Source organism: Parus major, chromosome 3, assembly GCF_001522545.3.
Source record: "Parus major isolate Abel chromosome 3, Parus_major1.1, whole genome shotgun sequence".
Classification (NCBI taxonomy): Eukaryota; Metazoa; Chordata; class Aves; order Passeriformes; family Paridae; genus Parus; species Parus major.
In genome coordinates this window covers 9,893,804-9,910,106 of record NC_031770.1, presented here as the reverse complement: position 1 = coordinate 9,910,106, position 16,303 = coordinate 9,893,804, and the positions used below count along the sequence as shown (strand labels likewise).

The 16,303-nt window shown below is 38.5% G+C and overlaps 1 protein-coding gene across 9 annotated transcripts in view; it reads right to left on the bottom strand.

The window, feature by feature from the left end:
* WDPCP (WD repeat containing planar cell polarity effector) overlaps positions 1 to 16,303 on the bottom strand; it is a 148,010-nt gene that overhangs the window by 45,508 nt on the left and 86,199 nt on the right. For all 9 annotated transcript variants that reach the window (XM_015622991.1, XM_015622999.1, XM_015622997.2 and 6 more), the window contains one exon: positions 51 to 114. In XM_015622991.1, coding sequence (XP_015478477.1) covers positions 51 to 114 — 64 coding nt within the window. The remainder of the gene's footprint in view (positions 1 to 50; positions 115 to 16,303) is intronic.

The following is a 16,303-nucleotide window of genomic DNA, read 5'->3' as shown; positions in this document are numbered from 1 at the left end:
AGCTGACAACTAATATCCCCCAACAGTCTCTGTCTCCAGAAACAACTCACCATGAACAGGTCCCGAGCACCGATATCAACAGCAAGCAGAAATGCTTTTTCAAACCTCTGATACCTGAAAGCAAAAGGAAACACATCACTTGCTGAGGTCAATTTAAGAGCTGCATAATTTTCAAGGTTTTTGTTCATGTGTACAAAGTCCTCCAATGCTCACCAAAAGTGATGCCAAAGCTTTATTAGGGAAACTTGATAGGCTCATAGTCAGATTGCAGAACTGTGAGGGAGGACAGTGACTACCCTTAACCTTTGTCATTGTTTAAAATCTTCACCAAGTGGTTCAGTGTTGAGTCCCATCAGATCTGGTTGAATCTGAAGATCCTAACAAATCCATCCTTTACAGAGATAGCAAACACAACATAGATAAACAGTATCCCCAGCAATGCTGGTAGGAACCTCAAAATCCTCTACAGAAAATGCTAATTTCAAACTTCACATTACTTCAAAGATCCCTGTAGAAGTTTGCACCAAGTTTTGTCCTTGCAGACCCCTCAATACGGCTCTCTGAAGATGCTAAACCAGTTGAGCCATGAATCCTTAGGGACTGAAAGAGTGATACTGTTTTGTCTCGTAACTACCTTAGCCCAGTATTAGCACAGACTCCTGAGAGTTTTCTGAGATCATACAGTGAAAAAGATTGCATCAATGAAGTAAAATAAGAAGGAAAAGAGCAAAATCACAAGTGAAAATTATCTCTAGGTGTGCTGTAGAAGGCACCACCTTCTGCATCACCCAGACATGCATTAGAGTAGGAAGGGGGCAGCATGAATGTGGAATTTCACCTTTAAGGACCATTTCTTTGGTGGGTTGAGACCATGCCTTGATATCCACAGCTTCTTCCATTTGTGGCAACAGACCGACCCCTTCATCCTACCCAGACACCACACACCATCTCCTGGGAGTTACAGCAAATACCCACGCAGGATATAGGGACTAGGCAAGGGTGTGAATATCCCAATCCTTGGGAATTCCGTAGAAGCAGGAGGACACAAGCCATCCATCAGAAGCTTTCTGAGGACATGTACAACATTGTGCTGGCAAATGCTAATCCCAATGGAAAATTCTGCATTGGGCTAATGCCTCTCTTACACTAGATGTGGATAACCATTATGTGACACTGTGTTATGAGAAAGTGATTCTATCTGTACACATTTTCCTCTATTGCACATTTTTAACTATTTAAAATTAGCTAGATTTGGTGATTATTTATAGAAATGCAAATACCCCGATTTTATTTCAGTTGTGAGGTAAAAGATTGTTCCCATACAGAACAATTTTGTATTTGTCCCATTACGAAGTGGGTACATTTTCCCCCTTTCCACCTGTTAACAATTTCAACAATGGATCAGTTGTGGACACTTGAGGTTTGGAAGGAGAACTTTGGAAGGGACTTCTTTGTCCCAGTGGGGAAAAGACACCATTGTGATTTCTCAGGGTTAGAAAGGTGTCGGCTGTGCTTGTCAAATGAATATTGTCAGACAACAATGCATGGATGCCAGAATTTGTACAGCTCTGTACCTTGGTGGTGTCACAGGAAACAGTGGGCAGTGCAGCAGCTCCTCCTCAGGCCAGTGTGAACAAGAGGAAAGATGGGAATCCTCCTTTGCCTGGGTGGGTAAAGTAATCCCATATGATGCACCACACCGGGATTCCTGTTCCCAGCCAAAGCCTCAGCGGTTTCCTGGCTCCCTCCTGTTACAGCCTTATCGCTCTCCTCTCCTCTACCACACACTTGGAATGATTCATCAGATTGCAAGATAGAACCAGAGAGGACTTTTCCTCAAGGAATAACATTCGTGACAAGAAGGCATAATATGTTAGCTTAAGTAGAAAAGGAAATGCACTCTCCAGGTGAGGTTCCTAAGAGCTGGAGTGGGGAGCCCTTCCCTCCCTAAAGCTAATCTCCCTGCTGTGCCTTCCAAGTACTAATTTGCAGCCCTCCTCACAGAACCAGTTTAAGGGAGGGGAAGAGATAAATTAAAATTAACCTTTTGATCACCAGGGAACAGGCAGTGCACCCCCACCTTTTCATGCCTGTCTGTCTATCTGAAGCTTTTCAAAATGATTCCTATGCTGGATTTCCCATCAAAATACATTGTTTCACAGTGATGCTTTTGAAGCTATGCTTTAATTAAGTACCTGTTAAAATATGTGTATCTTGAACAGATATCATGTTTATATTTTTTCCTGGCATATTTTTATTTTCCATTATGGATTAAATACACATTCTTAGTACTTAAAGGGGATATTGGAACTGAACAGAAACCAGCTATGTGACTGGCTAAAAAGAATGTCTGTATCATTACTTGGTATTTCCAAAGTTATCACTATACAGATTATTTGAATGACATTTGCTTTAGCCAAGGAAAAAAAAATGCCAGCAACCAAAAAATATAAAGTAACTTTCTCATTTGATTGACTTGCAAAACAGAAACATGGCCTTAAGCTGTAATTTCTTTGCAGTTTCACAAAGATTTCAATTATTTTTCCTTTAATCAACATAGATACTTCAGTCTCATTATGACCCCTATTCATAAAAGTGTGATGTTAACTCATTATTTTCAGTTTTGTACTAAGGAAAAAAAAAAGGAAAAAAAGAGACTATCTAAGGAATGCTCTTCACAAACCAAGAGTGTTGCAAATAACAATCCAGTTACTTCATAATTTATTATAAATTGAATTGCCTTAAAAGAAGGCAGATGTTACAAAGAAAAGTGACAAGTTTGCTTTACTTAGGCCAACAGTAATAAATCAGTCAGGAATATCCAGCATTTTTTAACCTAATTTTACTAGAAGATAATTGTTATTCTGAAACCCTTAGTTATTAAAGTTTTGTTGGTTTTAATGTACAGAAACCATTAGAGAGAGGTCTATATAGCATGAGACCAACCTTAAGTTAATAATATCTGTTTTATAACCATGTTTTATCATAGGAAGACCTCTTACTGTTGTTAGCACACTCACTTAACAGTTTATCAGCACCTCAAACAAACAAAATACCCCCAAGTAAAATGCTCCCCCTTTTGTTCTTGTGCCACAGTCACCAGGTACAACATTTGCTCTCTAAAATGGAATCTCCAGGGCCCTGGTGTTGAACAGTCTTCCCACACCTTCCTCCACCTTGCCCCTTATTGCTTGGTTCACAGTAACTCCAGCAATCAAGACTTACATGAGTCTTGAAAAAGAGAGATAAGGAAATCCACCTGCAAACCATGAAGTTCAGTCACTTGTTTGGTCAAAGTGACAGGCAATAGAAATATGACCTTCAAGATTAGAACTCTGAAACTGCAATTAACTGTGTAGGACACTCAGGAAAACATTTCCTTGCAAGTAGATACAACATTAGTATTATTATATTAGTATACAACATTCCATTTAATAGATAAAACATTAACTTCAAATTCTTATATTAAAAAAAATACTGTTATTATATGCATTCTAAAAAAGTGTAAAAAAATTTCTGTTAGTATGGGCAAGGAAATAAAGGGGAAATGTGAATAATGTAACAATGGGCATGTAGGTCAAAAATAGTCAAGGTAGAGAGGAATCCAAACTTGCTTTCCATGGTGAAGTGACAAACGTGCTGCCTGTCTGCATTTTGGGAATATGACTTAACTGAAAATATTCCAGGAAATAATTTTATTTTAAAATAAAATATATAACTAATAAAAAAAAAATAAAATGTTATCTGCGACTTCAGAAAGGATATTGTGTTCACTGGCATAAATAATAAGAGAATTAAATGTCTGGGATTTCCTTCTGTTGGATGTTCAGAAATAAAGTAATTTGAAATATTGTTGATCAAAAAAATGTGTCTGGATTGCAGTCTGCAGAGAAGGGGAAAGAAGTATCTGGTTTTTAGAAAATGTTCCACAAATATATAAAAAGGCAATTTTTTTCATCTGTATTCCACAACTCCTAAATTGAATATGGTCACTTAAAGATAGAGATACATTTTTCAGACTGAAAATGGTCAACTTGAAAACACTTGTAATATTTAGCCATAATATTAAAGTGTCTCAAAAGACCTCCAAGAACTAGGAAAATGAAAGAAAAAAATCATGTGGAGGGAGGAGGAAGGGAAGGGAGAGGGAGCTCATGCAGGCAAGCAATATAGTGGAGAAAAGGTGGAAACATTTCTTTAGGGACTAGTTACAACCAACAAGCCTTCTTAGACATGCTCATCGACCATGTAAGCATATTCCTTGTGCTGGGCTGATAAAGGAGGGCTGCAGCAGTTTTTTTCCTTGTCTTCAATAAGAGTACACAACATTTAGAAAATAATCTGCAGGGGAAGAGCTGTGTCACAAATAACATTTATAAGGCAATTCTTTTTAATGGAAGAAATTTCAGAGTCCTCCTCATCTCACAGTCCAATCAAGAGTGATATGCATTCAAAAAGTGGATATTAAATATGCACTGAGCAAACAGAACAGGAAAAAATGAATATTGAAATAATTTACATGTAATCAAACTACACTGAAATTAAGTTTTAATTGTTCAGTATTCCATGATGCATATGCAGATTTTAAAGTATTCAGAATATCAATCAAGTGTTTACTTACATCAAGCAATTGTATTTAAGCATACAAAACAGATGATGAAAATATGTTCAATCAGCTACAGCTCCCAACATTTACTGCTGGGTTTACATGATCACTTTTAATTCAGTTATTTCATTTAATATTTCAATTTAATAGCTCATTCTTTCATTCAATTTCTAGGCATCTTGCCCATTTCTTAAACACAATAATAATAATTATTCATAAAAGGAGCTGTTTCCTCATAAATTCTCATATCAGCAATTTTTGGAACAGAAATGGTTTTCATGCTTTTTTCCCCCTTAAAATACGTTGTTATTATCTGAAATATTTTCCTTTTAAATTAGACAATATTCAAATAAAGAATAACATCTGCAAAATTACTCTGAACCCCGTTCTGTTGGAATTCTGAGCCAGAATAATTACAGATTATCAGGTTAAAGAACCTAAAAAGTGTGTGGCTATGTTGCTAAGTGGTTGATTTAAATGGGGACAGATTAGTTTTTCACCAACTGTTGAACTCAACACCACTGATTTTGGCATGTAGCTGTATGTCAGCTTCAGAGCCCATTTACAAAACCAGGGCTAAAAGGACTTACATGTTTCACAGGAAAAATTCTCATGTGCAATGACATGACATTAAAATGACAACCCTGAAATCCTACTGACCTCCAAGGAGATATTTTAATGCAAAATTTCAGTAAATTCTGAAGACTTAGATTGCTGTGTATGTATTGTATGTAAAGTATAGTATTAGTCAAAGATTGATATCCTGCATTTTGTATTGAATGCTGAACAAGTGTCACTTAAGAGTTCTTGGAGAGGAAAAAATACATCAAGATCTCATATTTCTTAAAAAAAACCCAGTTAAACAATCAAAAAAGCTCACTTTAAGCAAAAGACAACCAAAACCTGAAATGATTTTACCCAAATGAGTTCAGTAGGACACCCTGCTTTAAATAAGGCAGTTGTCAAAAATTGAGTGCAGCCTGAAGACCAGGAGCTCTCCAAAGAACCTGTTCTATGCTTCTTCCTGCACAGGCTCAGAACAGTAACTCTTTTTGTTCCCAAGGTACCCTGCCAAAACATGCTCCAGAGAACACTGTCCTTCTCCCAGCAGGGCATCCATGGTCCCCTCCCAACAAAGGTTTGAACAAGGGGCCATGGGGACCACGCTTGGTGTTCAGCAGCACGTGTCTTGATTGGCAGAACTTCTATCTGCTGAACTTTCACTGTAGCTTTTTGGGACACAGATAACCTCCTGCATTCTATTTAACCCCAAGTGGTTGCTGATTTTCACAAAACTTGCAGGCATTTGCTTATTTCTGAGACTTCTACCCTCTGTTAAATTGGTTGAGATTCCCCAATGATTCTGAAAGTTTGTCGAGAAGTGGCAGAAGGATCAGTGGAGGCATTGGAAAGCTCCACCCTCTGAGATGTCAGCAGTATTATTTTGCCAACCTCCTGCTATTATAGCACTATGTTTTAGATTATGAGCTCCTTTGAACAGGACACACAAACCTCTGAGGAGAGTTCACAGCCTTGTTACCTTCTAAGATACCGACGAAGAGAAAGTGCTGCAGAGCACACCAAAGGCTAATGGAGAAACAGCCACTGGGTCTATGTGTGTGTGAGTCAAGGGGATAATCTCCTAAATTGTATCCTAAATTGTATTTTAGATGCAGGAGCTCTAAAGGTTGTCCAGGTATAATCTATACATCCCTTCAGGCCCAGATTTAGCAAAGCATTAATGTATGGGTTTATGACCTATAATTTTCCATGGGCTCTAAATATGGGCATATTAAGTGAAGTGTTGTATTTGTGGCCTGAGTGACTTGTTTAAAAAGAAATCCCTTATAGAACCTTTCAAAGGTCATACACAAATAGGTCTCAGGTAAAGTCAGTGAATAACCATGAGAAAATAGAGTACACAAATACAAAAATATAAGTATCTCAAGGCACCCAAAATTTCTGTCACTTGAAAGATACTCTCAGGTTACATATCTCTGACCTAAAGGAAGTCCACCCGTAACTTCATAGATTGTTGGGCGTAGAACTGAATGCCCTTCACATCAAAGGGTACCCTCTGGTTTGAAGCAAGAAAGCAAACAAGCAAACCAAATTAAAAAAATAGGAAGAAAGAGAAAGCTAATAAGGGAAGCCAGACAGTATGACTCTCTGGCCAGAGAAAGCCCTTGAGGGCTCTAACTGGCTGTGAATCTTGAGGTCGTTCCCAAACCAACCATAAAAAAGTTAATAATCTTACCATGTGATTTCTATCTTCTAGGGTGAAATTCTGCTGTAGGAAACCAATACCTATTATTGTGTGAAATAGTTCAGGTGACTGCCTCATGTACTTCTTCTCAGGACAGAATTTTGAGTCAGATTTTCAAGTGAACTAAGTTATTTTTTGAATGAAGTAGTTTAATTATAAGGGATCATTCAAACCTTTAAAATACATACTTAGCAAGAAATAGTTTAGATGTATGAAATATTCTAGAAAAAGCTGTGGGTCTAGGTATAACAAAAGGTATACCATTTATTTGTTGAACTTTGCTCAAATTAATTATAAACCAGCACAACTGTAACACTCTGGAAGTGCCTCATACCTACACTTCAGAAAAAATTGTTTAAAGATCCTGATTCTGTGAACATTTATGTCACACATTGTCCATGTGATGCTGGTTTATAATTAATTTGAGCAAAGTTCAACAAATAAATGATATATCTTTCATTATACCTAGACCCACAGCTGGTCATCACGTTGGCTTGTGTTCTTGCAGGATGGGCCACTGAAGAGTATGACTCAATCCCCTTCCTACTGTGAATAAGAATTCTTCAATATCTGTCAAGTGCTCTGAAATTTTCCAGAGCAGGTGTCATAAAAGTCTGGATAACATAAATTTATTACTATCATAAAATATTATTACATACATTGAAACTATTAAAATTTCTATCTTTTTCAACTAGATCCTGTCTTTTCCTGCAATCTGTACTTCCTTTCAATTTCCTACACTCCTTATTTCCTTTTTCATACTCATTTTCCTTCAAGAGAACATATTTTGTTGCCATAGCAGTATTTCCCTACCTTTCAATTTTATCATCGTGGTTTTCCTTCGGGTTTCTCTAAGCTGCAACCAACACCCACCCTGCAAACAGAGGCTTCCCCCACCCCCAAACCTCTTCATTCCTCCAACCTCTCACTACTTAGTAACTTCTCAACAGCGTATCTTTATCTTTAAATACAGACACACTCTAACATACTCTTCCAAAGTACTCTGGGCTAAAAACAGGTGTTAATTAAAAATGCTGATAAGACTCAGTGACACCTGTTGTTTCACATTTATTTTACTCAACCCTGTCTGTTAAATCCTAGCCTTTATTGCATTAATTCGCTTCTGCTTTTCTTCTTTTCCAGCTTTATCCCTCTCACTCTGGTGATCATGTAAACTTAACAGTATGTCTTGAAAGCTGGATTTTATTGAGCAAACATATCAGCATGTCTACACACTAAAGACAGCTATATAACAGAGGCCCAGTATCATCGCTGTGGTTAAGGATGAGTTGCTGCCTCTATAATAAATCCCTATTGTATACGTGTGATATCTCTGCAATTTTGAGCTGCAGCAGATGGAAATTTGGTATTAAAGTTAAGATGAACAGACCCTTTTCCTCCTTGGCTTTCTATGAGGTACAGGGCCAATTCTCCCTCATGCCTGACGTTGGATAAGATGTATTTTTTTAGTGCTAAGACTTCTTGGAGAAAATATATTTGCTCCATATTTTCTAAAGCTGGCTGCCTAAAGATAAATATCTACTTACAGAATCATGGTGCAGGGCCAAGTTTTGAATCACTTCCTGAGTTATGGTTCCATTAGAGTATATTTACCTTTTCCATCTATGTTTGTCAATATCCAAATTATTTCTTTATAATAAAAAATGCAGTGGTAATGCTCATACAATTCCCACACATAACAGCTCCATTACAGCAAATACAGCCACAGAAGAGACAGAAAAAAATATTGTCTGGAACTTTGTGTGAATTTTGGCACATTTTTGAGGGAGCAAATGGGAAACTATTGAGTTTGATGTGCTTTTTCTGCACAGCACCATGTCCAGAACATAAAACACAGGAACAGCCTTTTGCTGGGACTGAAGGCACTCCTGACCTAATCCCTTGCCATTAGCAAGGAGAGAATATTAGAACAGGGCAAGCATATGGAGATACTTCCCTAAGTAGTCTCCTAGTCTCCAACAATTCCTGGTTCAGGGATTTGCTGAGCCAGAGGTGGTTTCCAGGCTGGTGTTCCTCAGTGAATTCCTCTTCCCTGAGCCTTGCCTTTGAACTCACATACAATTTTATCATCCACAACATCCTGTGGTAAGGAGGTTCATATTTTAATTATACATTATGTGAAGAATCACTATATTTTTAAACGACCACATGTTAGCTTTGCTTGATGACCTCTATTTTTTGTATTAGTAGAAGCAGTGAGCAGTCATTTACTGTGCTCTTTCTCCCTAACACTCACAATTTAATAGATCTCTATCTCTGCTGCCTCCTCTTTAGGTCGAGTTCTAGTCTATTTAGCCATTCCTTTCACTAAAGCTGTTTCATGCCTTTAATCATCCTGGCTGCCCTTCCTAAACCTTTTTGAGTTCTACTATATCCTTTTACAGATTATGAGACTCCAAAACTACACACAAAATGCAGGTGAACTGAAGTTCATTATTTTCTTGCCTAGTAAGAATTCCTAGTTTGCAATGTGCTTTTTTTACTTCTGCTGAACAGTACACTGAGTATTTTATAGCTGTAGAGTTATAGGACCAAATTCTTCTTCCAGAATAATGTTGAGCTCAGATTGCATCAAGTTACACATGAAGATTGGAGTCACACACCACTGTGTACAAAGTGATTCACTCTGAATTTATTTGCATTTTAGCTTCAATTTTGACACCATGTCACTGCATCCTGTGAAGCCCTTTTGCTGTTCTTCACAGCAGGTCCTATCTTTACCAGTGTTAATAATTTAGTGTCATTAGCAAATAGCAGCTCACTGTCTGCTCCTTTGCCAGGCTACTTATAAGTATAGATGTGCTATGCTTATAGCTTCCATTGGTGACCTCCATGACAACTGACCACTTACTCGTACTCTGTTTCTTACCTTTTAATTAATTACTTATCTATGAAAGGGAAGCTTTCCTCTAATCCTATGGCAGCTTAGTTTCTTTAAGACATATTGGTGGGAGATGTTCCAAAAAGGTCTTCAATGGTCAAACTTTCATCAGTAGCAGCTGGATAGCCATTACTCACATGATTGCTGACATCAAAGAATTTGAAGTTTTGAGACATGACTTGCCTTTACAGAAACCTGCTGACTCTCCCCCAATAAGTTATTTGTCTGTATGTTCACACATTCTAAAAATATATTTTCTACTAATTTCACTGCTACAGAGGCTGGACTTACAGGGCATAGCTCTCCAAGGTCTCTCCAGACTGTTTTTAAAACCGCCTTAATATTTTCCCTGTTTCTGTCCTCAGGTGTTAAGGTCATTCTAAATGTGAGTTTACATACCACAGTGAGTATTTCAGATGTTTTATCCTTTACTACCTTTAGAAATTTTGAATTAATTTTACCTAGTGCTGATCTCTAGTTGATACTTTGGCACTTAGCAGTGTAAACATTCAAGAAACATTCCCTCCTATCTTGGCCAACTAGTCAAAAGGAGATTTTTAAAGAGATGTGCATACCTGTCTGATTTTTGTATCTTTTTGTGAACCTTCCTTGATATATTTTTTTTAGTCTATGTGCTTCTCTCATTCTATTACAGAAACTATCTGAGCATCTAAGATCTTTCTGTTAACTGGCCAGTAATAATGTGATACAGGAGCTAGACATTTACAGTGCAAATCATTCCATTTATCTTCAAACAGCTTACCTTTACATGGCTAATTTAAGCTAATTAGGTAGGCTCCTTTTGTAGTTAATTGATAGGGATAGGCACTGACGTTTGACTCTTCACGCTTATCTGAGATATCTCCCTTCAATGGGATTACTCATCCTTTGGGTGCCCATGTCTTTATCCTAACTACAGAGGAAGCTCAGATGAGCATGTAGGACACATAAATTCTACATTATTAAGGCATGAGAGGTGCACCCCCAAGACACTACATCCAGTTATTGGACACATGACTATTGCTGACTTTTTTCTATATTTTCCTTCTGGTGTTCTTTCCTTTGCAGGCTCTTGGGTTCTGAAGAACCATAAAAGGCATATCTGCATTTGAAGACAGAAAGCCTAGGGCTGCCTGACTATTCAGTTAGCTATTCCTGCAGGGCACTGGATGGAAATGGGAGGAAAGTCAGAAAAAAAGGCTGAGGGAGTGAGAGAAAACTGATCTGATGAGCTGAGTTCACAATAGAATTTTGCCAGATGGTCGACACACAGCAAAGGGAAGTGTAATGGTGGGGCTCAGGAAGACTTTGAAGATGAATGGAGAAAAAGTGACTTGGTAAAGAGATGAGACATTAATTGATCTGGAAAGACATCAAAGAAAAAAAAAATTAAATTCAGTTCTTGGTCAAGACCTCAAATTAGAGATTTTTGAGTATCACTCTAAAAGAAGATGCTATTAGTGACAAGGTGGAGTTGATGGAGAGGAAGAAACTGATGACCTGGGAAGGCTGAGGCTGACTTAGAACAGCTGCTCAAGGGGGAAGATATGTTGCTAAGAACTAGTGTTTGAGGGTTTTGTCCATGAATATTTGCATTGTTTCTGCACTCAGTGTATGTCCAAAGCCCTTAAGATTTCAGGGAAATTTCACAGCTGGTACAGCAGGAAAAAGCCACCTTACAAGGGCAGATTATCAGTTACACAACACAACAGTGGTCTCAATGTGGGCTCAGCTTCTGAAAGTAGCAATATCAAAGTCAGATTAACCAGCATGTGGGAATAGATTTGGCACAAACAACATCAGTCCAGTGTAGCTATTTCATGTCTCTTTTTTCTAGTGCAGTCCCATGGGTGGGGACGTAGCAGAGAACTGGATGACTTCTGGCATTCTGGGCAACCAAACTACATCTGTTGGCTGTGCAAAGTGGCTCCAGATTACAGCAGCTCTGGGACTGCTCTAAGTGTGTGTAAGGGACCATTCTTCCCATTCTCCAAGCAATGTCTCTCCCATTAAGTTGAGCAACAAACCTTGCCCAAATCTCTGACAGTTATTTGTCATGGTTTATCTTCATGGCATTTTGTTCTCAAGCAATTATGACATGTAAATCGTTGTCCCCCCCAACGCAATATTTTGCTCATTATTTCTTACATTGTAATCATTGCTAGAGAATTAAATCCTAGAGCCATTCCTGTAGCATCAAAGTACCTGACTAAAATTGAAAACTGTGTTGGAGCTGGTTTATGAAAAGAAATCATTAACAACATAGGACTGAAGCAAAGGCAGTCTAAACTTTTTATGAGATCTTTAACCTCTTTAATTGCAAAAATAACCTAGTTCCATTAAATAGGTGTCTTTATTTCTTGTTTTTAAAACGGGTCAAGAAGCATGACCAGGGGAATCTTTTTGTGTGTAGTTCCATCACAGCAATATAAATTCTCATTTATCAGTGCTCTGGTAATATGAAAACCTTTGGTTTTGATTGTTTTTCAAAAGATGACAAAAAATGACTCTTCAAAGTTCTCTCCAGAAGGTGCTACTTCAGTGAAAATGCTACTACTGAACTTAATCCTATAGAGATGAATTCTGTTCATGTGGCCACCATAGAGAACCTGACTGCCATCAATGGTCATTTTATCTGAAGGCATAATTTAATGCCTAATAGGTTACCTTATGAATATAAAAGACATTCTTAGTCCTGAATCATGTAACCATTACTGTTTATACATATTTTGTGACACACTATGTACTAATATAATTATAGATTCTACTTCTAGGGTGCTCTTAAAAAGGATCATAAAAGCTCTTTGCTCACTCTGTCTCTCAGTTCCATACAGTTGGCAGCAGACAGGATTGGAAACTGCTCCTATGGAGCTGTGACATTTTTTCACCTTTGATTTAGGGTCCTATTTAGGATGGAAATACTCACAGTGAATCTGCTTTGGAGATTGCAGTGTAGTGATATGGGAACCTGCTTACCAAGGGATAGTTAGTACTGCATTAGTGATGTACCTGCAGGGCAAAAGAGCTTTATTTTAGCTTTTCAAAGGCTGTCTTGGACTTAAGTGATAACTGTCTGTGTCCAGGCATCATGTCTTGTAGTACAGCAGTGCACTTCAGAACTCTTGAATAGTGAAGTGATTCATAAAGATCAGTGGTGGCTGGAAGGAGGTCTCCCCTATGACCACTTACCTTCTCATCTTCTTTAAGTGTGTTTATTTACAGAGGAGCCTTATCAAGTCCTGTGTGCAAAGTCATATCACTTGATGAATACTCTGTGCAATATGAAGACAATTTTTTGCATTTACCCAGTAGCATCTTACATGGAACACTGCGAAGAGTAAAACACTTCTGAGATTTGTGAAGGAGTGAAAACAGCAAAAGTAAAAACATGGAGGAGGTTCTCATTTTTGGATTCATACAAAGGAGAATCTTTCGTGAATCCATCCAAAATTCTACCAGTGAATGTGAATAGAGTTGAACTTTTCTCTTGAAAGATGAAAAAGCACTATGTTTTATATGTTTTATAGCAAAGCTTTGTTTTGTAGATAAACATATTTGTATTGTGGGAAAAAAACCAAACAAATTACATTCTCTTAATGAAATTATCAGATTGAAAGGTGCAAATGGTTTTGAATCTTACTAGTTTTCCATGTAGGGAAAAAAAAAAAAACCCAAACAATCCTTAAACTGGGTATTCACAAACACAAAAACAGAATTACAAAGGAGGAAAGGGCACAGAAGAACCGCAGAACTGTGTCTGCATCCTAATTCTGCAATTCCTGCGCTGCATTTCAGACTTTACTTTCTAGCCCCTCGCCCAAAAAACGGAACACAATGAAGCAGGCGCGTGTTTGTGCCTGTGTGTCTGTGTCAAACAAACAAGATCATTTCATGCATTAGAAAATATGACAAATACAATTTACGAATGCTTGATCAGAGTGAAGCAAAGCCATGAGTCAGCGATGCTGCAGTTAACGAGTGAAGAATTGTTCCATCCCATTCCGTGTTCCGTACACGGCTACATGAGGCTGTGAGACAGAGGCAGGAGGTGGTGCAGCCACTCCCCCATCACACCAACACACATAGCAAAAGGGTGGGGGCAGGGAGGTCACAGCTCCCCAAGGCTTCCCAATAAATCCACCTCTGCTCAACATTTTACATAATGATATAATGCGTTATATTATTATAAGCAGTGACATCATAATAAAATACCAGAGTGCTACTGAAGTGGCAAGGAACACCTAAGATACATTTCTGTACTTGTAATTCAGTTCCTGTATTTTTTAATTATAGATAAGGATTTAGAGTGAAAATAATTATTCATTCCATAAATACTGTTGTAATGGATCCCTGGCATATAATTAAGAGGCCTTTAATTTTAATTTTGTATACTGAATGCTTGTTTTTGGAGGTATTCCATATTTTACATTCAGGGCCTATACCTGCAACGCTCTAAGCTTCTGTTTTAGTGGAAGCTGAAGATGATGTGTGGTTTGCAAATTTAAGAACTTAGCTTTTATAATGATGGATACAAATAACATGGCTGAGTCCAATATATTGCAAAGAATTTTCCTTCCTTCTAATTGTGATCTGTTTCAATTGTGCTGTCAGTGTTTCTTTGCCCATCTCAGCTTGGATGGAGCATCTTCTTTCTAAAGTGCCCTCATGCCTAAAGAGAGAATCTGCAATCACAGAATTCAGCATTTTCTAGAAACTTACCTCACCAATGGCAGAAAAATAGACAGCCTATATATATCTCTCTGATAATGTTAAAATGGATGTTATTTGCAACTGAGCATACAACCTTTTGGCCTACAATAAAGAGTAAAATCACTGGCACATGATTTTTACTCGGTGAGGATAGCCCTTTTGAAAAGGTAATTGTATTTCTCAATTCTAGTAAATACAGACACATCTTTAAAAGTACAACAAGAAATGGCACTTTTTTGGCAGACTCAGCAGGCAGGTCAAAGACTGTCTCAGCATGTAGAATGAATTAATATTTCTCTCCCATGAGTTGGTCCTTCTAAAAAGGCTTAAGGCAGATTGGTGGGGTATTCAAAGGAGAGGGGGGTGAAAACTTCTGTTTATATGAACATTTTTCAGATTTAGATCTCGAAACATTTAAGTGTTTTAATGTTTTAATCTTGTATGAAAGACTCCGCCCTTCCCTGTCCATCCCTGATGTGTCTGGTCTCCTCTACAGCTCACCACACACATCCTAAACTGTCTTCCCCTATTTGGCTCTGTGCTGCCACTCTGCCCATCTTGCAGGACACTGTACATTCCCACACCTGCCTTCAGACCTTTGAACCCAACAACTTGTCTTTTACTCATGTTCCTAACCCCACTTCCCTGATTCTTCCTACCAAAGTTCTGAGTTCTTCCTAGTTCCTTATCTTCCAGGTTTAACTTCTGTGAATCTGCTGCTTGCTCTTTCTGAAGTCCAAATGAACTGCAGAAGGCCCTACTCTATGCCAAGAAATACTTTTTGAATATCAGCTACAATTTAACTGCACATAATTTAGAAACACTATACTTTCTCCACTTCTTGCTGCAATAGGGTACAAAATTATCATTTTGCTTTTGTCTCCTCATGCTCACAAGAAAGTAATAAATGACCCCTAATGCTGCATCAAGTTTAGAATCTCAGTTTACAGGGCTTCTGCATCCAAGTCTTCTGATTTGGTCATGCAGACCCATCTGTTGCAATGAAAAAAAATCACTCTGAAGAGATACATTAGCTATTTGTAACTAGCCTGCAAGTGCTAAATGAAAAAGGGTAAAAAAGGAAATAAATCAGATAATAGAATCATTGAAACATCAAATATCCTGAGTTGGAATGGATCCACAATGATCATCAAAATCCAACTCCTGGCCCTGTACAGGTCAGCTCCAAGAATCACACCCTGTGCCTGCAAGCACTGTCCAAACACTCCTTGAGCTCTGCCAGGCTTGGTGTTGTGACCACTGCCCTGGGGAGCCTGTTCCAGTGTACAACCACCCTCTGTGTGAAAAACCTTTCCCTAATATTCAACCTAACCCACTCCCAGCACAACTTCAGGCCTTTCCCTCAGGCCCTGTTCCTGATCACCAGAGTGAAGAGATCAGTGCCTGCCTCTCCACTTCCTCTCATGAGAATGCTGACCACAATGAGGTCTTCCCTCAGTTTCCTCTTCACCAGGGTGAACAAGCCAAGTGACCCTTCTGTCTGCCAGGGCACTGCTTTCCATCAACCAGGACCCCCAGGTCCCTTTCCAAAGCACTGCTCTCCAGCCTCTCATTCCCCAGCCTATGAACACAACAAGGGTTGCCAGTCCCAGGTGCAGAATTTGGCATTTGCCCTTGTTAAACTTTCTAAGGTTGGTGATTTCCCAGTCCTCTCATTTGTTGAGGTCTCTCTGCAGTGTCTCCCTGCCAGTTGTGCATTGTCTGTGAACTTGCTCAGTGTCCCTCCCAGTCCTGTGTCCAAGTCATTTTTGGAGATGTTGAGGAGCACAGGGCCGAGGATGGAGCCCTGCAGAACCCC